Genomic DNA, 23,012 nt, shown 5'->3' on the forward strand with positions numbered 1-23,012 from the left:
TGCCCTGCTTGGGTGACCGTGCCCTCTGCCGGGTGACTCAGTGTCCTGCTGGGCAGTCCTCCAGGACTGGAGACCCGATCTCTATCCCTGGCCTCTGACTCTGCAGCTATAAGTGAATGTGACTAACTCTGCAGGACCCTGAGTCAGCCCTCCAGAGACTGTCTCAGGATGGGGGAAGGGTGGCCAGGGGAGGTAGGGTGGGGGTTGACTTCCCTGGAGGACTCACAGCCCCTGGCTTTTCAAAGACCCCTGTGTGGTAGAGTAGGCAGTGGGCAGGGATTAGGGAATGCTTGGCCCACTGGCCAGCAGTGAAATGCCAGGTACCCCTGAAGCTCTGGCCAAGTTCTCACTCTCTTTTCCTTTAGCTTGGCAGTGACCTTGGGATCAGTTGCATCTGCCCCGCCCCAGCTGGTTCAGATTTCAGGGAGGCCGATAGGTATTTTCTTCCCCACACCTCAAACCAGTGTCACAAATCACTAGGCCAAGTCACAGATAATCCAAACATCAGGGAATCCACAGATAAATTCTCTTTGCTTTTGAAGCATGCAGCTGAACTCTCTTTGGATACAAGGCATGTTTGGGGCTCTGGGAGTTCACAGAAACTGCTGAGAACGTCCCTACTTCATAAAGCCTGGAAGGCTGGCTGATCTGAGCTCATCCCGTTTGACCCATCCCATCCCATCTGGCCCCCACCTCATGTCCCAGGCTGAGCTAAGGAGTCTTGGTCTCTGCATGGGCTGAGGGCTATGTCCCAAGAGGGGAGAGACAGAGGGCTGGGTTACAGCCCTAGGACATCTGACTGATTTCAGTCCAGCAATGGAAAGGGTTCCTCTAAGGGAATGAGCAACTGGTCACTGAGAATGTGGGGGGAGGTTGGAAGGCTAGCTCTCAAGCCCTGTAGAGACTCTAGGCCTGGGACAGAGGGAGGGTATGTGAGATAACATAGGTGTCTCCTTCTAGCCCTGAGAGTCCAGGGTCAGGGCTCTCTCTAACCTGAGCCTGTGTTGGCTCCTATACCTCCCCGAGGTGAGAGGAGATGAAGGGTTGGTGTTAAAGCGTTTCCTTCCTAGTGCCTGCTAGCCCTGGAAACAGAAAAGGCTTCTTTCAACAAGGAACTGTATCGAGATGTCTGGATGACAATGACTTTAAGATCTGGAAGCCCATCAGCCCTCTTGGGTTAAGTCCATGACTGATGGGTCTGGCGATGCTTGCCTCCTTTGGGGACTTCTTGGGGCCCGGCAGAGGACAGGGTGGTCTCATTTTCTGCAGCTCAGGACTACCAAGCCTGAGAGAGAGGAATCCAGAAGAGATGGGGGAGGTGAGCCCCGTGGGTCCGGTGGGACCGCAAAGATAGACTGAAGCAAGCGCTAATAACTGGCGGGCCCCAGTGCTTTACTGAGCAGGTGCAGAATCAGGAAAGGGAAGCGGAGTGGGGACATGATTATGACCCTGAGTAAAGGTTTCAAGCTGGGCTTCGCAGAGGATATAATTAGCGTGGTTGCTGCTTCTTGTAAGATATTTCACTCTGCAGTGGTACAGCTTGCCAAAAGGGTGTCCTTAGGCATAGAGGCCTGGGGGTGAGGGAGGTGAAGAAATCTCCTTGTGTGGGGCCTGGAGTAGTTGAGCATGCTCCTTACTCAGCGGCTATGTGCTGACCCCGTGTCTTACACTGTGCTGGTCCCACAGCCCCACTCCTAACTGCCTGTCCACCAGAGCTGAGCTCAGATGGCAGAGCTGTGGCCCTCCGCATGGGCCCAAGGAAGGGAGACTGAAGCTCAACAGGGGACCCAGCAAGGCAGGTGATCAGGCTCCTAGCCAGTCAGGGCCAAGTGATCTCTGCCCCACTGTGTGCCCAAGAACCGAAGGCTACACCTCAGCGAGCGCATCCTTGATGGCACTGGTGAGAGGGAAGTGCAGATTCTGTCCGCAGAAGGTGCCCTGAAAGTCATCCAAGTCCAGGGCCCACACCATGGTGCCAGCCAGCTGCCTGTTCCTCAAGTACCGCACCTGCTCTGGAGACCCAGAGCAGGCAGGGCTGGGTTCCCTGGGCCAGGGTGCTTATGGGAGGCATGCTATCTGGACACCTCCCCATGGGAGAGAAAAGCAGACACCTGAGACCCCAAACACCTCTGTAGCCAAGCCCCACCCTCAGTGCAGGGGGCTTCCCTCCCCCTCTTCAACTTGGGGTGTGGCCTTAGGTACATACCTTGTTTTCGATGCTCTCCTGGTCGTCATACCCCCACCCACTGGTTGCCCTTAATGGCATAGGGGACCTGCTGACCAAGGAGTCTATGGACTGTGGCTCCGCGGAGAAAGTCACAGATCTGAACAGAGAACAGGGCAGGCGTGGTGTGGGGAGCTGTGCTGAGACTTTGCGGGTCACCAGGGGGACGCCACAGCCCAAATCTCTCAGCCCCTTGCTTCTTCCTGCAGGCCACATCTTCCCCTAGAGACTGCAGGCTTCGCACAACTTTGCTTAAAACAGATGCAAAGATCCCAGGATTCTGTAGCTGCTGTAACCTGAGGGCATTATGGGGGCTCTGATTAGCTTCCTGCGTCTTAAACAGGGATGTGGGAAATAGTGCTTTGACACTGAGGACCGGCCCAAGGCAGCACAGAGCAGCAGAGGATGGGCCGACACAAAAGAACCTACCTCTTGGCCATTGCTTTTTCCTGGGCTAGAAGGAAGGCCCCAACTTGGTGGCCAGAGGGGGTGCAGACAGGATGTGCCTGGCCTCCTCCTCCCTCTTCTGCAGAGTGCTAGGTCTGCTGGAACATTTTTTTTAATTTCCAAAGGAGTAAAGTGTGGGTGGGGTGGGAGGCTCAGCTTCCCCGGGGCTGCGGGTGCCCCGGGAAATCTTACCTTCTCCCCAGCTCATAACTCATAGTAGGCGAGGGTCTCCTTGGTGAACCGGCCTGGTATTCCTGGCCCTGAGGTCGGGGCTCCCACATCTGTCTTGGAAGAGGCCAGGGTGAAGCTCCTCCCAAAAGTGGGGATACCCATCACCAGCTTATTGGCCTGGGCCCCCAGCCTCAACACATAGCTCACAGCGTAGTCCTGTGGGTGGGTAGGGCAGGACAGTTTGAGCAGTTAGATGCTGGTGGTCTAGGAGGGGAAAGGTTGTGCAGTACCCACTGCTGCCTTGAAAGGTGGAGTTCCAGGTCTAGACGCGTCTGGAATTCCCTTCCTTCTGGGAACCTATAATGTCAGTCTAAAAAGCATTGTGTAATTTCAGTCTTGAAAAATATCCTCTTAGGTGTAGGAAGGGATTATTACCGTTCGATAGTTGCAGAACTCTGGTGATTGGCCCAGGTTACACAGCAAACAATGGCAGGTCTAGACTAGACTCTTGCCCTCTCAGCCCCCAGCCTTCTCTGTGCTCTCTTCAGTCTGCCCTCTGCCTTCACTAGGTCCACCCTACAGGCCCGTCAGGAGATGTCCCGACTCTTTATGGAAGTATCACCTCCCCAGTTCCCAGAGCTGTGGAGAATGCATAAACTTTGGGCCTCAGTTTCCTCATCTGTGAGGTGGGCCCTGTAACCCCTCCCTTGCAGGATTACTGAGGAGTGGAGAGGTTGGTGTCTGAGCTCTGGCAAGTGGCATGTCTGTGGTCCCCTCTCAGCCCTCCCTCCTTTGGGACACTCACAGCATTGCTGAATCTGTCAGAACTTGTATCTTCCTGGCCTCGGAATAGGGGGCTGTGATGTGCTATGGTCTGGCGCCACGCTCCATGAAAGTCGTAGGTCAGAAGGCTGATGAAGTGCAGGTGTCTGTGGAAGAGTGGATGCAGGGCAAGGCGAAAAATTGAAAAAACGCACCACCCTAGCAGGATGTGAGCTGGAGAAACAGGCAGCCAAGAGAAAAGCCATTAACCCCAAACCCAGTAGAACCCAGTGACCCACTGTCTAGGCTGCTGGACCACCTCCCTTGTGCCACACTGGGAAGTGGGCTCAGGGTCCCACAGGAGCATTCAAGGCAAGAATGGGGTCCTTCCAATCCACCCCCAGCACACATTTGGGAGCTGGCCTCCAACACACGTCACCCCCTCCACTCCAGCCACATTCATCTTTGAGAAAGCCGATTACAAGTGGCATCAACAGCTAGCCTTGTCGGGAGAGAGAAGGACCAAAGGATGGCCTGAACCTATGATTCCTGCTGGTGGGAAGCTAGGTTTCCACACACAAAGGTGGAGGGTCTGCAGGTGGATTGCATGAACATGAGCTTCAGGTGTTTGGGGCAAATGGTTGAGAGCCACCTCATTCCCACCCTCTAAGTGATCAATTAAAGCACCAAGTCTACACTCCCTAAGACCCTAAAGAAGATTCTAAAGTCAGAGCGAAGAGTCTTTGTCTCTTACTCTTGGGTTTCCTAAGACCCATGCCTTTGTCCCACCGAGAGATCAGCCTGCTTGGCTGGGGACTGCTCATTCTCATGCATGAGGAGGAGGGGCGGGATGAACAGGAAAGGGAGGGGGTCACCTGCATGTGGCAGCACCGTGAGGACTCCCCAGCAGCCTAGAAATGAAAGGTATCATTACTGCTGCCTTGCCCCTCCAGAGACTAGTGACTGGCTGGTTTGTATAACTTTCCCTGCTTCCTTTTCCACAAATACATACATTCATAACGACTTTCTCAACTGAGCAGCGCAATACCCCAAATGAAAAGGAAGGATAGGGATCGTTATGCCCCGTTTGACAGATGGGGAGGCTGAGGCACACAGAGAGGAAGTGACTTGCTCAAGGTCACACATCTTTGGAGAAACTGGGACTAGAAGCCCAGTCTTCTGGTTGTACATGGAGTGCTAGGGCAGAGTGCATCAGGAAGGAGATTCACCGGGATATCTGGGCGATGTCATAGCCTCTGTCAATGGCAATCTTCCCAGCAGACACTGCCGCGCTGAGCAGGAGTTGCTCTGCTCCTGCCTGGGCTTCCCTTGCAAACTCAGCCTCCATTTCCTGGTTGGGAGAGAGGCAGGTGAGTGACAGCAAGCCTTGAGGCGAAAGATCTCTGAGCATGTCATTGGCCTTCGCTGTCTGCTGTAATCTCCAACCTGACTGGAGCTCAGTGGGAACGATAAAGTGGTCTCACCCTCAGACTCACCCATCTTTTTCCTAAAAAACTGTTTGGACCCATCTCATCCCTACGCCCCGCTCATACTCGTCAACACTCAATTACTCTCTGTCCTGGAGGGACCGTGAGGATAGAGAGTGACCCCACTTGGTCCACAGATGATGCTGGAAGACATTTACCTGTCGGCCTGTGCTTTGTTCAAGCTTATAAAGGAGAACACAAAATTAAAGTGATTTATATTGTACCGTGAACAGTTTGTTTAAATGATCACTCTGTCCCTGGGGTAACTGAGTACCTCTGATGCAGTGCATGCTGGGGAGTGGGCAGTGTTGGCTTGGGAATGAATGCAGGCAGTGAGGAATGGGTTCTCCGCTTAGTGACCTCTGCCTCTTAGAACCCCACCCTACCTCCCACTGTTGTCAAAAGATGTCTTCCTTGCTGTGTGAGATCTCAGGACACAGGCTTGTTTGTCTTATCCCTGGTCCAGATCTCAGGACCCTGCAGCAAAGAGGCCTCAGTCCCCCTTTGCCTGCCTCAGGAGAATATCTCTGAAGACAGCTTCTGCCCTCCCCACTCCCTGATGCTCCCTACCTCCCTGCCCTTTTCCCTGACCCAACCAGCACCTTGACCAGCGTGGTGAGATGCTGCTTGTCTCTCCGCCCGGGGTTGAGCCAGGCTAGGTCCAGTCCATCAAAGCCATGGGTCCACAGAAATGGTGGCACCGACTTGATGAAAGTTCTGCGACTCCAGGTGTTGGAGGCTATTTTGGAAAATCTAGAACCGAAATCAGCCCAGTAGAGGGCTCAGTACCAATACACTGGGTGCCTTAGCCCTCTGGAAGGGTCTCTGGGGCATGTGGAGCTGGGAGTCTGAACCCACACAGCTCTAGGAGGGCATGGTTGGGACAGGACCCACCTCCAATTATCTTAGAAAGACCATGTGCTTTGGAGCCAGATATCCCTGGCTCTATCACCTACTAGCCAAGCCACTTTGAGCAGGTTATAACCTGAGCCTCAGTTTTCTCATCTATAAAATGGGCATAAATATAACATCTCACAGTGCTATTATAAGGATTACATGTGATAATGGTTGGATAGGATGCCTGACACATAGTAACAGCTCAGTAAATGAGAGCTGCTATGGCCATCTTTGCCCCCTTTTTAAAGCCTGCTCCAATCCTACCCACTCCAGGATGTCCTCACAGGGTCTCCACTCCCAAATTTCCCATTCATTCCATCTCTCTCCTTCCAGCCCTTAGGACAGTATCCCTCGCCGCCCCAAATTTCTTTGTTTTCATGTCTGAGAAGTAGTAAAAAGAGCATTGGCTGCCACCTTGCTGTGTGACTCTTGACAAGTTCCTTTCCCTCTCTGCGCTCTGATTTCATGGTTGTACGTGAGGCAGGCTCCTGACAACCATTCAGACCCCTGTGCCTGACCAGTCTGGGGTCCCTGTGATCCCCATCCAGTGGATGAGGAGAAAGCTATGCCTCCTCCTATTCCATCAACCTCTGGAGGATGAGTCATCCTACCTTTGAGAACCAAAGTTCCATCCTCCAACAGATAGAAGGGTCTTCAGGCTGGGATTCCTGTGGGGCACAGGGAGGCAGGAGGGCAGGGGTTGAGTGAAGTTGTTGTGACATGGGGTGGGCCCACGTTTAGGAGGCTGTATCAGGCTTCTAGCTTTGGGTGGGAGGCTGAATCAGGCCTCTGAGGTCCTTCCAACCCTGAGATTCAGTATTCTAAGATTTTCTAAGCATTTGTGGCAGTTACTCAGAAGTATGTTGCCCATATTTGTTCCCTCCGGTGGGGAATATGGCAAAATAGAGTCATGGGCACTTTCTCCGTGGAGAGGCACCCTCAGAGGATGGAGAGGGGTCCCGTTCCCAGGGGAGCTCAGCTGTGCCTCCTTCTACGGTCTTCTTCTACACCCTGACACCTGCCCTCATCACTTCTTCCCACTTAAGCCAAGGCCCTCCAGTTCTCCACCCAGAGGTGAGTACTGGGGACCTCGCCCACCCTCTTGAGCAGGAGTACGCTGCCCTGAGACCAGCCCTGCTAACCCTCCATCTTCCTTCTTCCCTGGCCAGCCAGTGGCCCAACCTGTTCTTGAGTGTGTTCAGTGTGTCATAGAGTGTCACATCATTCCACTCCCAGGTGTCGATCGCATTGTTGCTTATGTTGGCAAAGCTGTAGAGATGTGGGTACAGAGGAAGGGGTCGATGGCGTCTGGGAAGCAGCTCCCATCTCCCTCCCGGTACTGGGACCAGCTGGTGTAGTAGCAGATCAGCTTGTATGCAGCACCTGAGGAGAAGGCCAAGATTGAGCCAGGGACCCTCTGGCTGAGCCCTGAGCTGAGCACTAATGGGGTTTTGGGGGGTGGGGTTGATGGGCAGAATTGTGAGCAAAGTTAGAATTCTAAATGCAAAGGGCTGGCTCAGGGGAGTTCTCTGTCTGATGAAAACAAGGTCTATTTTGAAAATGCTTAGAAAAGATCAAATATAGTAGATAAACATACTGCAGACTAAGAACAGAACACTGTATGGGGTGAGGGGGTGCCGATGAATAAAGATGAAATGGGACTTGGTACAAGTAAAGAAGGCTTCCTGGAGGCAGCGACTTTGAAGGAGAAGAGGGACCCGACAGCCATATCAGAAGACCCTGGCCTTCAGGCGAGAGCCTTGCAGGACCTTCAGTGGAGTCCTTGATCTGGGAGGCTCTGGCCCATCTCTTCTCTGCCTTCCTGTGGGAGTGCCCCTAACTTGTAACCCACCCAGAATGGCATCCCCCAGGCCCCTTCAGTCCATCCCCCGAGCTGGGGCACAATATCCCAATGGACCCGGAAGTTCCTCCTCCCCGCTCATTCTAATTTTTCCTGCTGCAAAGTAGGCCTTTTCTGCCCTCTTGACTGTGGAGGAATAACTGGGCATCACTCATCCATGCTGCTACTGGTCTCCTGTTAGTTGTTCCCAGTAAGCGATTAGTTGAAGCCTTCATTGAACCTGAGCCTTTGAAAGTTTTTAATTTTCAAAAATTTTAAATATACAGAAAAGTAGAGAATAGTATAATCAACACCTATATACTCATCACCTTGATTTAACAAATGCTAATATTTCTGAACCATTTGAATCACAGAAGAAACTGGAAAAGTGCTACCTCAGTGGCAAGGTCCCTTCCACACAGCCCTCACCACACCCCCACCACCCGTGACTTAAAAGGGGTTACTTACAGCTCTGGGGCAGCACCAGGACCACAAAACCTGAAGGGAAATCCAGGGTGAGACCCCCTGCAAGTACCTCCTGCCCTTCCCCCTGCTCCCTGCACCCCCCACCATAAAGGAATCAAGGGCCTCCTCACACCAGCCTCCTCTTCTCTCTCCCCACCGACTCTGCTACCCCTCCCACAGCAGGTAGGAGGCCAGCCCCTCTGCGGAGCGGCTCTGTGGCCAACCCAGAGACCTGTCTGAGCCTCCCTCAGACCCATCCTGGCTGCAGCAGAGGGGGGCACGGCATAGCCTCTTCCTTTGCCCTCAGGCTCCTGGTGCCCAGCTGCCTAGACAGGACGCTTCCCTGGGCATCCAACTTCCTCTTATACCTGTCCCACTCCACTCCCCCGCACCCCAAACCATGCCATGTACAGGAACTGAGCTGCGTGTCAGTGAAGGAACTAGCAGGCTGGAAAGTGGTGGGGCCGAGCACTGAGGGCCGCCTGAGGTGGACTGAGAAACCCTGGAGAGTTCTGAAAACGTGGGCCAGGTCTTCCTGAGGCACCTGCCGGCAGAAAAGCCACCAGGTGGATGATCTGGGGGCTCCTGTGGCCAGTAACTCAGCCTCCCACTCAGTTTCCTCCAAAACCCAGCAGTTTCCGGGCTTTTCGGGCAGCCTCTACTTTTGCCTCTCCAGCCCTCTGTCCGGGCCCTTGGCCAGGTTGAAACTGGGCACAATTGAGTTCTGTAACCAGCAGTAACCCCAAAAAAGGCTGTTATTTATTCTCTCCCTGAGCCCAGCAGCACCCTGCCTGACCCACTTTCCCCCTCGCCAAGCTGTTTCCCACAGCCGGCCTGTGCTGATTATTTTAAAGAAAGGCTGGAGAGGAGTGGGAAATTGCTGAGAACGCTCTGAGACCTGGTGCTGCTTTGCTTCCTTTTTGAAAGGCCCGTTAAAATGAGTATGAATCTGGCAAGCCTGGGGCTGCAGTGAAGTACCAAGGAGTAAAAATTCAGGGAACTCTTGATTTCCCCCAGGAGCAGATAATCTCAGGAGATAAATTATCTCCACACTCTCAGCTCCTCTCTGTTGAAACCTAAGTGTAACGATGCCACCCCTTTCTAGATCCCTCAGTGATTTCTTATCACTCTTCAGATAAGAACAAAACTTCTTAACAAGGCTCTGCATGATTTGTTCCCTGTTTGTGGATACTTTTTTTGGGCCAAAGATCCTGGACAACTCCATTCTTTGCAGGCTATAAATTAATTAATAGGCCGGGAGTGAAAAGTTCAGAACTCCAATTGCCAGAATGGGACAGAGGGCTTCTGAACAGATACCTTTCTTTTTACAATCATATTAGGTAATAATCCAATGTTAGCCACACTGATTTCACAGCCCTTTCTTGGTGAGGTCTCTCCCTCTGTCCCCCTTCTCTTCCTTCCTCTCCCTAGAAACTGAAACATCTCTTTATTAAGAGAAATCGTCAGAAAGCAGTTTGTCCAGAGTCATACTCACGAATACTAAAGGGTCATGGCTTCACCCTCTTAAGGCAACTAGCCTTCTTTTGTACCCTAGATGATTGGCAGCAATGATAGTCCATGATAACTTTCCCTTGTTTGTTTAGGGCACTGGGAAGTGGACTTCCTTTCATCTCTAATAGAAGTATTACAAAGTAGTCGGCACGTAAAAATGTTCATAACAGGGTGCAGGATGTTAAGAAAACACCCAAGTTCACTCTCTTCCTTTGTTAAAAATTACTTCATAGGCACAGATTAGCCCAAGCCTTGTCCTGTGCTCCCCCAAACCCAGTTTATTAGTTCCACATGTCCTGCATGAAGGTGGCATTGTCATAACAGCCAAGACATCCCCTGGGCCTGCCCCAGCAGGATTGGCCAGGGGTCCCATGGCACATCACCTCTCAGCTTCATCTCACGCCATGCCCCCTTCACTCCCTATAACTCATCCATTCATGCCTTCCTTCTTATATTTGCTCTACTCTCTCCCACCATAGTGCCTTTGTATATGTCATCTACTAGCCTGTCAATAACTATGAAGGGCCTGAGGTTTTATACTACTTGCAAGTTAGTGAGATGACAGAATCTCATGGATTCTGGCAGAAGACACAAGAACCCGAGGTCGGAGACAAAGCGCTCATTCGTGGCACGTCAAGCAGCATGGACTTCATGTTTGCATCACTTCCTGTGAAGAGGCAGCTGTTTTGAGCTGCTGCCCAGGCAGTTTACAGGATAACTCCGCTCATACCCAGAGTCTGGACATTTAGATAAGGACCTGAGTTTAGGATTCCAGCCACAAGGTCCTGCTTTGCATTTCCCAGGACACCTTTTAAAATAAGCACTTAAAGTTGAGCCCTGGAAAAGTTAGTGGTGCTCCCCAACCACCTTATAAGTAAAAGGTGCTTACTCTCTGTCTCCTGCTGGCTTGTGACCCAGGACAGAGGACTGACCCCGCCCCCAGCTCAATGCACACCTCCCTCCTCTGTTTCTGGAATCTGAAAGTAATACATCTTGTCACTTTACTTTCTTCGTGTGAGTGTATTGAAACTGTGCCTTCAATCAAAACTGCCCTGGGGTTTTCATTTCCCCAAAGTGGAAGCTCAGACAGTGAGGGAGCTACCTGCCCACCCTGTGTGTACGGTTTGTGCATCCTTATTCAGCAGGTCATACTCTGCATATTCTTAATTAAACACTCCTACTCATCCTTCAGATTGCAGCTCAGCAGGCACCTTTGGAAAAGGCAGACTCCCTAGTGAGGGAAAACCCCTATCGGGGCTGTCAGTGTACTTTGTACCTCTCCTCCTAGCACGTGACTCGGTTATAATTTTACATCTCGTGTGTCACTGTGGATGTCATTAATGTCTGCCTCCCTCACTAGACTATAAACTCAGTAAAGGCAAGGACTGTGTCTGTTTTATTCACCTTTGTGTCCATCCCTAGTGCTTGACACATAGTAGATGCTTAGTAGTTATTGAACGACTGAAAAAATGAATGATCTCAAGATGGTACATAACTCCAAACTCTTCTATTTTGTTTGGAACCTGAAATTCTAGAAATTTCATCTCTTTCCGTAGTTCTTGTCACCTTGTGAATAACCAACTCAGGAGGTAAGATGAAATCGCAAAAGAAACATCCTGACAATTTCCCTGGTCCAATTGTTCTAAGCGCCCACGCTGCTCTTATCATTCGTTTACTCATTCAACCAATGCTTACTGGCACGGCACAGTTGCCTTGCACCGTGGGAGGTGGTGAGGGCAGAAAGGTGAGTGAAAACAGAGAATCAGTGCCTGTCCTCATGAAGTACATGGTCTGGCAAAGAACATGGACATTAAACAAAGGATAGCATAAATAATTTATTACAACTGTGAAAAGTTCAACAAGGCAATTCTGAGGGTTAGGAGAGTTTATAAAAGGCTACAGGTGGTCAGGGAACTCTTCCTTGGGAAATGATGTTTCAGCTGAATTGTGAAGGAACAGGTACTAGCTTGGCAAAAACATGTGAGGCAGGAGAAGCAGAAGAAGCCTGGGGTGGGAAGAGGCTGCCAGGCTCCAAGACCTGGGAGGATTCAAGAGTGGTTGAAGCATGAGGTAGGGCAAGAGAGGCACAGATGAGACGGGTGGCCTCTTAGGTGTAACTGTTTTGAGGATCCGTTCCTTTTGCATGGAGTGTCAGAGCAAATGAAGGTGGTGTTAACATCCCGCCAAATATCTGAGGGGAAGTTCTTTATTTACAGGCAGGTGTCTTCCTCCAAGTTCATTTCCAAATCCTCAGCTCCAGCATATGGTGTTAGTGTCAGCACATAGTAAACACCGTCAAAGACTCAGAGACAGAAACATTTGGACAAATAAACAATTTACTGCAAAAGGTAAAAGGGAGTCCAAGTTCAGAAAGAAAGATTGGTTTGTCAAATACAAATCACAACAAGTATTTAAAGGGAAAAAAAGATGACCAAGGCTACAATATTCATGGTAGAAATCAGCAGCTTTCTCACATGTCCATCATATTCACAGTTTATCTTCACTTGTTAGCATAGTAAAAATCAAGGAGAAAATTGTTTTTGCCAGAGTCCATATTTATGAGAAATAATCAGAGTTTATTATTTTGGAGTCCTGAGCCAGCCACGATAGCCTGTTGTTTTCGGATTATCTCCAGATGTAGAATGTCCCCACCCCCACCCCGCAGTGGTGCTCAGTCATGAATGAAGCAGAAACAAGTGTCAGGTTTTGCTTTTGCAGTTTTTCTTTTCCTGTGGGCAAGTCCTTGCCTTTGAGAAAACCTAAGCCGATTAACAGTTTTCTGACTCAGTGTTATTAAATTGATATTTTGTTTTATTTGACTAAAATTTATTTCCACAGGCATAACAAGAGGAGCTGATGTAACATATAAACACTTCCTTTTTGAGTGGCTAACAGAATTAGAGCCACATGACATTGAGGCTTGACAGTGAACTTCTGTCTGGAGGCTTGTAAAACTCCTAGGGCTGGGAATAACTTTTGTGTCAGAAGAAATTTTACCATCCTTATTAGCACTATTTTCTCTAAGATTCCCATATTTGTTAATATGCCTGCCAGGAAATGAAATTTTTACTACCTGTAAGGCTGGAATTTCATAAGTCATAAAGCCATCCCAGATGGCTCCCAGAGCCATCCCCTCCTGGGAGGACTTCATAGATGTCATTCTCACATGTAAAATGTAGTCTTTGTTCCTTAATAAAGGGCTTATCACACCTAATTAAATGGAATTTTTGGCATAGTGAATATTTAATTATATTCTGGTAAGAAAAAGGACAGATTCTTATTGAACCTATATAAATAATCTACATGACCATAAGTACTGAAATCACTCTAGAGGTAAATAAGGTACATCAATTTGGTTCCATTGCCTCAAACTTATAAAATAGGGAATTAGGCCATAAAAAGTATAGGAACTGGGGGGGACCTTCAAGATGGTGGAGGAGGAAGATGTGGAAATCACCTTCCTCCCCACAAATACATCAAAACTACATCTACAAGTGGAACAACTCCTACAGAACACCTACTGAAGGCTGGCAGAAGACCTCAGACTTCCCAAAAGGCAAGAAAATCCCCATGTACCTGGGTAAGGGCAAAAGAACAAAGAAAAAGCAGAGGCAAAAGAATAGGGACGGGACTTGCACCTTTGGAGGGAGCTGTGAAGGAGCAAAGGTTTCCACACACTAGGAAGCCCCTTCACTGGTGGGGATGGGAGGTGGGTGGGGGAGAAGCTTTGGAGCCATGGAGGAGAGCACAGCAACAGGGGTGCAGAGGGCAAAGCGGAGAGATTCCTGCACAGAGGATCTGTGTCGACCAGCACTCACCAGCCCGAGAGGCTTGTCTGCTCACCCGTCGGGGCGGGTGGGGGCTGGGAGCTGAGGCTCAGGCTTCAGAGTTCATATCCCAGGGGGAGGACTGGGGTTGGCTGCATGAACACAGCCTGAAGGGGGCTAGTGCACCACAGCTACCCGGGATGGAGTCCGGGAAAAAGGCTGGAACTGCCGAAGAGGCAAGAGACAATTGTTTTGGGGTGAGCGAAGAGAGGGGATTCCTTCCCCGTCTGCCCACAGAAGGCAGAGCACCACCTAAATGACCTCCAGAGACAGGCACCAGCCACGGCTGTCAACTCAGACCCCAGAGATGGGTATGAAATGCTAAGGCTGCTACCACTGCCACCAGGAATCTTGTGTGCAAGCACAGGTCACTATCCACACCACCCCAGGAGCCTCTGCAGCACACCACTGCCAGGGTCCTGTGATCCAGGGACAATTTTCCTGGGAGAACACACGCCACGCCTCAGGCTGTTGCAACGTCACACCGGCCTATACCACCACAGGCTCGCCCCACGTTCCAGTTATGACTACCGTACCCCTCCCTCCCCCTGGCCTGAGTGAGCAAGAGCCCCCAATCAGCTGCTCCTTTAACCCCCTCCTGTCTGGGTGGGAACAGACGCCCTCAGGAGACCTACATCATAGGCGGGGCCAAAACCAAAGCTGAACCCCAGGAGCTGAGCAGACAAAGAAGAGAAAGGGAAATCTCTCCCAGCAGCCTCAGGAGCAGCGGATTAAATCCCCACAATCAACGTGATGTACCCTGCTTCTCTGGAATACCTGAATAGACAACAAATCACCCCAAAATTGAGGCGGTGGACTTTGGGAGCAACTGTAGGCTTGAAGTTTGCTGTCTGCAACTGATTTGTTTCTGATTTTTATGTTTATCTTAGTTTAGTTTTTAGCACTTGTTATCACTTGTGGATTTGTTTATTGGTTCGGTTGCTCTCTCTTTTTTAAAAAATTATTATTTTTTAATGTTAATAATTTATTAAATTTTATTTTTTTTAATTTTAAAAAATTTTTCTTTCTATTTTTCTCCCTTTTCTTCTGAGCCATGTGGCTGACAGGGTCTTGGTGCTCTGGCCTGGTGTCAGGCTTGGGCCTCTGAGGTGGGAGAGCTGAGTTCAGGACATTGGACCACCAGCGACCTCCCAACCCCATGTACTATCAATCAGTGAGAGATCTCCCAAAGATCCCCATCTCAATGCTAAGACCTAGCTCCACCCAATGGCCAGCAAGCTCCACTGCTGGACACCCCATGCCAAAAAACTAGTAAGACAGGAACACAACCTCACCTGTTACCAGAGAGGCTGCCTAAAATCATACTAAGTTCACAAACACCCCAAAACACAACACCGGACATGGCCCTGCCCACCAGAAACACAAGATCCAGTCCCCCCCAACAGAACACAGGCACCAGTCCCTCCCACCAGGAAGCTTGCACCAGCCACTAGTTCAACCTCACCCACTGGGGCAAGACATCAAAAACAGCAGGAACTATGAACCTGCAGCCTGCAAAAAGGAGACCCCAAACACGATAAGTTAAACAAAATGAGAAGACAGAGAAATATGAAGTAGATGAAGGAGCAAGGTAAAAACCCACCAGACCAAACAAATGAAGAGGAAACAGGCAGTCTACCTGAAAAAGAATTCAGAGTAATGATAGTAAAGATGATCCAAAATCTTGGAAATAGAATAGATAAAATACAAGAAATGTTTAACAAGGACCTAGAAGAACTAAAGAACAAACAAACAATGATGAACAACACAATAAATGAAATTAAAAATTCTCTAGAAGGAATCAACAGCAGAGTAACTGAGGCAGAAGGACGGGTAAGTGACCTGGAAGATAAAATAGTGGAAATAACTACTGCAGAGCAGAATAAAGAAAAAAGAATGAAAAGAATTGAGGACAGTCTCAGAGTCCTCTGGGACAACATTAAACGCACCAACATTCAAATTATAGGGGTCCCAGAAGAAGAAGAGAAAAAGAAAGGGACAGAGAAAATATTTGAAGAGATTATAGTTGAAAACTTCCCTAACATGGGAAAAGAAATAGTCAGTCAAGCCCAGGAAGTGCAGAGTCCCATACAGGATAAATCCAAGGAGAAACATGCCAAGACACATATTAATCAAAATATCAAAAATTGAATGCAAAGAAAAAATTAAAAGCAGCAAGGGAAAAGCAACAAATAACATACAAGGGAATCCCCCTAGGTTAACAGCTGATCTTTCAGCAGAAACTCTGCAAGGCAGAAGGCAGTGGCAGGACATATTTAAAGTGATGAAAGGGAAAAACCTACAACCAAGATTACTCTACCCAGCAAGGATCTCATTCAGATTCGATGTAGAAATTAAAACCTTTACAGACAAGCAAAAGCTAAGAGAATTCAGCACCACCAAACCAGCTTTACAACAAATGCTAAAAGAACTTCTCTAGGCACGAAACACAAGAGAAGGAAAAGACCTATAAAAACAAACCCCAAACAATTAAGAAAATGGTAATAGGAACATACATATCAAAAAATACCTTAAATGTAAATGGATTAAATGCTCCAACCAAAAGACACAGACTGGTTGAATGAATACAAAAACAAGACCCATATATATGCTGTCTACAAGACATCCACTTCAGACCTAGGGACACATTAAGACTGAAAGAGAGGGGATGGAAAAAGATATTCCATGCAAATTGAAATCAAAAGAAAGCTGGAGTAGCAATTCTCATATCAGACAAAATAGACTTTAAAATAAAGACTATTACAAGAGGCAAGGAAGGACACTACATAATGATCAAGGAATCAATCCAAGAAGAAGATATAACAATTGTAAATATTTATGCACCCAACATAGGAGCACCTCAATACATAAGGCAAATGCTAACAGCCATAAAAGGGAAAATTGACAGTAACACAATCATAGTAGGGGACTTTAACACCCCACTATCACCAATGGACAGATCATCCAAAATGAAAATAAATAAGGAAACACAAGCTTTAAATGATACATTAAACAAGATGGACTTAATTGATATTTATAGGACATTTCATCCAAAAACAACAGAATACACTTTCTTCTCAAGTGCTCATGGAACATTCTCCAGGATAGATCATATCTTGGATTGCAAATCAAACCTTGGTAAATTTAAGAAATTTGGAATCATATCAAGTATATTTCCTGACCACAATTCTATGAGACTAGATATCAATTACAGGGGAAAAAATCTGGAAAAAATACAAACACATGGTGGCTAAACAATACGCTACTAAATAACCAAGAGATCACTGAGAAAATCAAAGAGGAAATCAAAAAATACCTAGAAACAAATGACAAAGAAAACACAATGATCCAAAACCTATGGGATGCAGCAAAAGCAGTTCTAAGAGGGAAGTTTATAGCAATACAATCCTACCTCAAGAAACAAAAAAAAAATCTCAAATAAAAACCTAACCTTACACCTAAAGCAATTAGAGAAAGAAAAACAAAAAAAAACCCCCAAAAACCAAAGTTAGCAGAAAGAAAGAAATCATAAAGATCAGATCAGAAATAAATGAAAAAGAAATGAAAGAAACAATAGCAAAGATCAATAAAACTAATAGCTGGTTCTTTGAGAAGATAAACAAAATTGATAAACCACTAGCCAGACTCATCAAGAAAAAAAGGGAGAAGACTCAGATCAACAGAATTAGAAATGAAAAGAAAGTAACAACTGACACTGCAGAAATACAAAGGATCATGTGAGATTACTACAAGCAAGTATATGCCAATGAAATAGACACGCTAGAAGAAATTGACAAATTCTTAGAAAAGCACAATCTTCTGAGACTGAAACAGGAAGAAATAGAGAATATAAGCAGACAAATCACAAGCACTGAAATTGAAACTGTGATTAAAAATCTTCCAACAAACAAAAGTCCAGGGCCAGATGGCTTCACAGGCGAATTCTATCAAACATTTAGAGAAGAGCTAACACCTATCATTCTCAAACTCTTTCAGAATATGGCAGAGGGAGGAATATTCCCAAACCCATTCTACAAAGCCACCATAACCCTGATACCAACACTAGACAAAGATGTCACCAAAAAGAAAACTACAGGCCAATATCACTGATGAACATAGATGCAAAAATCCTCAACAAAATATTAGCAAACAGAATACCAACAGCATATTAAAAGGATCATACACCATGATCAAGTGGGGTTTATACCAGGAATGCAAGAATTCTTCAATATATGCAAATCAATTAATGTGATACACCATATTAACAAATTGAAGGAGAAAAACCATATGATCATCTCAATATATGCAGAAAAAACTTTCAACAAAATTCAACACCCATTTATGATAAAAACTCACCAGAAAGTAGGCATAGAGGGCACCTACCTCAACATAATAAAGGCCATATATGACAAACCCACAGCCAACATCATTCTCAATGGTGATAAACTGAAATCATTTCCTCTAAGGTCAAGACAAGGTTGCCAACTCTCACTACTATTATTCAACATAGTTTTGGAAGTTTTAGCCACAGCAATCAAAGAAGAAAAAGAAATAAAAGGAATGCAAATTGGAAAAGAAGCAGTAAAACTGTCACTGTTTGCAGATGACATGATACTCTACCTAGAGAAACCTAAAGATGCTACCAGAAAACTACTAGAGCTAATCAATCAATTTGGTAAAGTAGTAGGATACAAAATTAATGCTCAGAAATCTCTTGCATTCCTATACACTAATGACAAAAAATCTGAAAGAGAAATTAAGGAAACATTCCCACTTACCATTGCACAAAAAGAATAAAATACCTTGGAATAAACCTACCTAAAGAGACAAAAGACCTGTATGCAGAAAACTATAAGACACTGATGAAAGAAATTAAAGATGATACAAACAGATGGAGAGATATACCAGGTTCTTGGGTTGGAAGAATCAACATTGTGAAAATGACTATACTACCCGAAGCAATCTACAGACTCAATGCAGTCCCTATCAAACTACCAATGGCATTTTTCACAGAACTAGAACAAAAAATTTCACAATTTGTATGGAAACACAAAAGACCCCAAATAGCCAAAGCAGTCTTGAGAAAGAAAAACAGAGCTGGAGGAATGAGGCTCCTTGACTTCAGACTATACTACAAAGCTCCAGTAATCAAGACAGCATGGCACTGGCACAAAAACAGAAGTATAGATCAGTGGAACAGGATAGAAAGCCCAGAGATAAACCCATGCACATATGGTCACCTTAGCTTTGATAAAGGAGGCAAGAATATACAATGGGGAAAAGACAGCCTCTTCAATAAGTGGCGCTGGGAAACTGGACAGCTACATGTAAAGGAATGAAATTAGAACACTTCCTAACACCATACACAAAAATAAACTCAGAATGGATTAAAGACCCAAATATAAGGCCAGACGCTATAAAACTCTTAGAGGAAAACATAGGAAGAACACTCTTTGACATAAATCACAGCAAGATCCTTTTTGATCCACCTCCTAGAGAAATGGAAATTAAAACAAAAATAAACAAATGGGACCTAATGAAACTTAAAAGCTTTTGCTTTTAAGCAAAAAAAAAAGCAAACTTAAGCTTTGCTTTTAAGTTGGTAACAGCAAAGGTTACCATAAGCAACACAAAAAGATAACCCTCAGAATGGGAGAAAATATTTGCAAATGCAGCAACAGACAAAGAATTAATCCTCAAAATATACAAGCAGCTCATGCAGCTCAATATCAAAAAAGCAAACCACCCAATCCAAAAATGGCATAAGGTCTAAATAGACATTTCTCCAAAGAAGATATACAGACTGCCAACAAACACATGAATGGATGCTCAATGTCGCTAATCATTAGAGAAACGCAAATCAAAACTACAATGAGTTATCACCTCACACGAGTCAGAATGGCCATCATCAAAAAAATCTAGAAACAATAAATGCTGGAGAGGTTGTGGAGAAAAGGGACCTCTCTTGCACTGTTAGTGGAAATGTAAATTGATACAGCCACTATGGAGAACAGTATGGAGGTTCCTTAAAAAACTAAAAATAGAACTACCATATGACCCAGCAATCCCACTGCTGGGCATATACCCAGAGAAAACCATAATTCAAAAAGAGTCATGCACCACAATGTTCACTGCAGCACTATTTACAATAGCCAGGACATGGAAGCAACCTAAGTGTCCATCGACAGATGAATGGATAAAGAAGCTGTGGCACATATATACAATGGAATATTACTCAGCCATAAAAAGAAATGAAATTGAGTTACCTGTAGTGAGGTGGATGTACCTAGATCTGTCATACAGTCTGAAGTAAGTCAGAAAGAGAAAAACAAATATCGTATGCTAACACATATATATGGAGTCTAAAAAAAGAAAAAAATGGTTCTGATGAACCTAGGGGCAGGACAAGAATAAAGATGCAGACGTAGAGAATGGATTGAGGACACAGGCAGGGGGAAGGGTAAGCTGGGACAAAGTGAAAGAGTAGAATTGACATATACACACTACCAAATGTAAAATAGATAGGTAGTTTGAAAGAGCTGCATAGCACAGGGAGATCACCTTCGTTCTTTGTGACCACCTAGAGGGGTGGGATAGGGAGGGTGGGAGGGAGAAGCAAGAGGGAGGGAATATGGGGATATATGTATACATATAGCTTTGTTATACAGCAGAAACTAACACAACATTGTAAAGGAATTATACTCCAATAAAGATGTTAAAAAAAAAAAGACATCACAAGTAAAGGGGAAAAAAAAGTATAGGAACTTAGTAAAGGCACTTTCCATACTATTTAACCTGTGTTATCATTGTTCTGTAGACAAGTCCAATCAATACATGTCATTACAATTTACAAATTGTTCTTTTAAAATTGTCCTAATGAGGGGGCTTCCCTGGTGGCGCAGTGGTTGAGAGTCCACCTGCCGATGCAGGGGACATGGGTTCGTGCCCCGGTCCAGGAAGATCCCACATGCTGCAGAGCGGCTGGGCCCGGTGAGCCATGGCCGCTGAGCCTGTGCGTCCGGAGCCTGTGCTCCGCAATGGGAGAGGCCACAACAGTGAGAGGCCCGCGTACCACACACACACAAAAAAATTGTCCTAATGATACATTAGCTTATAATCTATATTAGGATCACTCATGGAATATTTTTTTTCCTTTTGAAATTTAAAAGTTCATTTGGGACAAAATGACATTCAAAATGTGATTCAGGGCTTCCCTGGTGGCACAGTGGTTAAGAATCCTCCTGCCAATGCAGGAGACACGGGTTCGAGTCCTGGTCCAGGAAGATCCCACATGCCGTGGAGCAACTAAGCCTGTGTGCCCCAGGTACTGAGCCTGCGCTCTAGAGCCCACAAGCCACAAGTACTGAGCCTATGTGCCACAACTACTGAAGCCCGTGCTCCTAGAGCCCATGCTCTGCAACAAGAGAAGCCACTGCAATGAGAATCCCACGCACCTCAACAAAGAGTAGCCCCTGCTCTCCGCAACTAGAGAAAAGCCCGCGCGTAGCAATGAAGACCCAACGCAGCCAAAAATAAATAAATTAATTTTTTTTAATGTTAAAAAAACGTGATTCAATGGGCTGTAAGTATAAAAATAAACACTGCATTTAAAATAAAATTGAAGATAGAGAATTTAAAATGTAAAATATCTCTAATATTTTTTACATTGATTACATGTTGAAATGTTGATATTATGGATATATTGGGTTAAATAAAATATATTATTTAAAAAATTTTAGGTATATTCTAAGCAGAGGATAAGAAATATATTTAAAAAGAAAGGGTTTTTTTTTCTTATGTCAATTAATATAAATGTTAATCATATGAAATCGGTTCATTTAGTCCACTTAGTTGTAGGTAATTCATTTTTATTTTATTGATCTGGGGTTAGGTAGTCTACTTCTACAAAGTTGTATACTTTTAGATCAGTTGCATACTCTGTTTGCAACCACTCAATCCTGCTGTCGTAGTAGGAAAGCAGCCATAGATAATAGTGACTCAATGAGCATGGCTGTGTTCCAATAAAACGTTATTTACAAAATCGGACAGCTAGTTGGATTTGTCCCGAGGGCCATAGTTTGCTGACCCCTGTTCAAATCTAGACCAAAACCACTCTAGGAATTCTGACTCAGTCACTTGGTTCAGTCTAACAGATCCATGGTAATGATGTCCACTTATTTAGGGAGGTCTGTACCCATGAGTGTATCCTATCATATCCAAGTCAAGAGTACCAGGTTCAGGGACTTCCCTGGTGGTCCAGTGGTAAAGAATCCGCCTTACAATGCAGGGGACGCAGGTTTGATCCCTGGTCAGGGAACTAAGTTTCCACAGGCTGCGCAGCAGCTAAGCCTGTGCGCAAAATTGCTGAGCTCAGAGCCTCAACTAGAGAGCCCACGGGCCCTGGAACCCGTGCGCCACAACTACAGAGCCCACTTGCCCTGGGGCCTGTATGCCACAGCTAGAGAGAAGACCACGCACCGCAATGAAGAGCCTGCGTGCTGCAAGGTCTCGCATGCCTCAATGAAGATCCTGCATGGCGCAATTAAGACCCGACGCAGCCAAAAATAAATAAAATAAATTTCTTTAAAAAACGAGTACCAGGTTCAGTTTTTTTTAATTGATGTTCCTTTGTTATTTCTTTCAGAAGACTGAATTCCTGATCTTCAGCTTGTAGCAGGGGCCTTTAGTAGATGCAAGGAAAAGTAATCTGTAATTATGATTAATTAACTATCATCTGTAATAAGAAGATTAAATGGTTCTGGTTAATCAACAGACTGTAGGAATGTAGAGCCTTTTTAATTCAAGTATAATATGCAATCAATTGGTGTGAGAGAGGGAGGATACTAGCAAATCTCCAGGGCCTTTATTTTATGCCATAAAGTAAGAATGTCACCAGTTGAGAAGGATATTTAAACCCAGGGACAAAACCTAAAATAAATAGCTGTGTTGGCAATTATTGTGTCAGTTTTTGTACATGAACATCAGAATGTTTCTTTGCAAAGTGAAATGTGAGTATGATTGTTTTCAATGGAATCACTGAAATGGTTAAATGAATACATTTTACTTGTAAATACTTAACCCTAAAAAGCTGAATGTTTCTTTTTGATAAGCAGGAATGAAAAGGATGGCTCTAACAACTGTGTTGAGCTAGACAATCATCTGGAGAATGTCAAATATAACTAATTATTTTTCGTACCTCACCTTTTATAAGGTAAAAAATAAATTCACGTGCTACCCATGGCCATCTAAAAAAACCCATAAATAGTCTGGTAAAAAAAGACATCCTAACAGTTTTATGATTCTGAATAAGGGGCCTGAATTTGGGCAAGATAAAATTCTAAAGAGTTGTCAGAGGATACAAGATATGAACTTACATCAAA

The 23,012-nt window shown here is 45.9% G+C and overlaps 1 protein-coding gene across 1 annotated transcript; it reads right to left on the minus strand.

The window, feature by feature from the left end:
• Positions 1–1,866: 1,866 nt before the first annotated feature.
• CHI3L1 (chitinase 3 like 1) lies at positions 1,867–8,568 on the minus strand. Its single transcript, XM_029230048.1, is given in 12 exon segments — positions 1,867–2,007; positions 2,207–2,239; positions 2,241–2,324; positions 2,864–3,058; positions 3,648–3,771; positions 4,834–4,955; positions 5,694–5,844; positions 6,600–6,656; positions 7,171–7,264; positions 7,267–7,371; positions 8,297–8,326; positions 8,526–8,568. Coding segments are annotated over 12 exon segments (1,161 nt in total). The 5' UTR covers positions 8,551–8,568.
• Between the last annotated feature and the right edge of the window lie 14,444 nt (positions 8,569–23,012).

The sequence above is a fragment of the Monodon monoceros genome, unplaced genomic scaffold (genome assembly GCF_005190385.1).
Source record: "Monodon monoceros isolate NGI ecotype Baffin Bay Population unplaced genomic scaffold, NGI_Narwhal_1 Super_Scaffold_18, whole genome shotgun sequence".
In the NCBI taxonomy this organism is placed as follows: Eukaryota; Metazoa; Chordata; class Mammalia; order Artiodactyla; family Monodontidae; genus Monodon; species Monodon monoceros.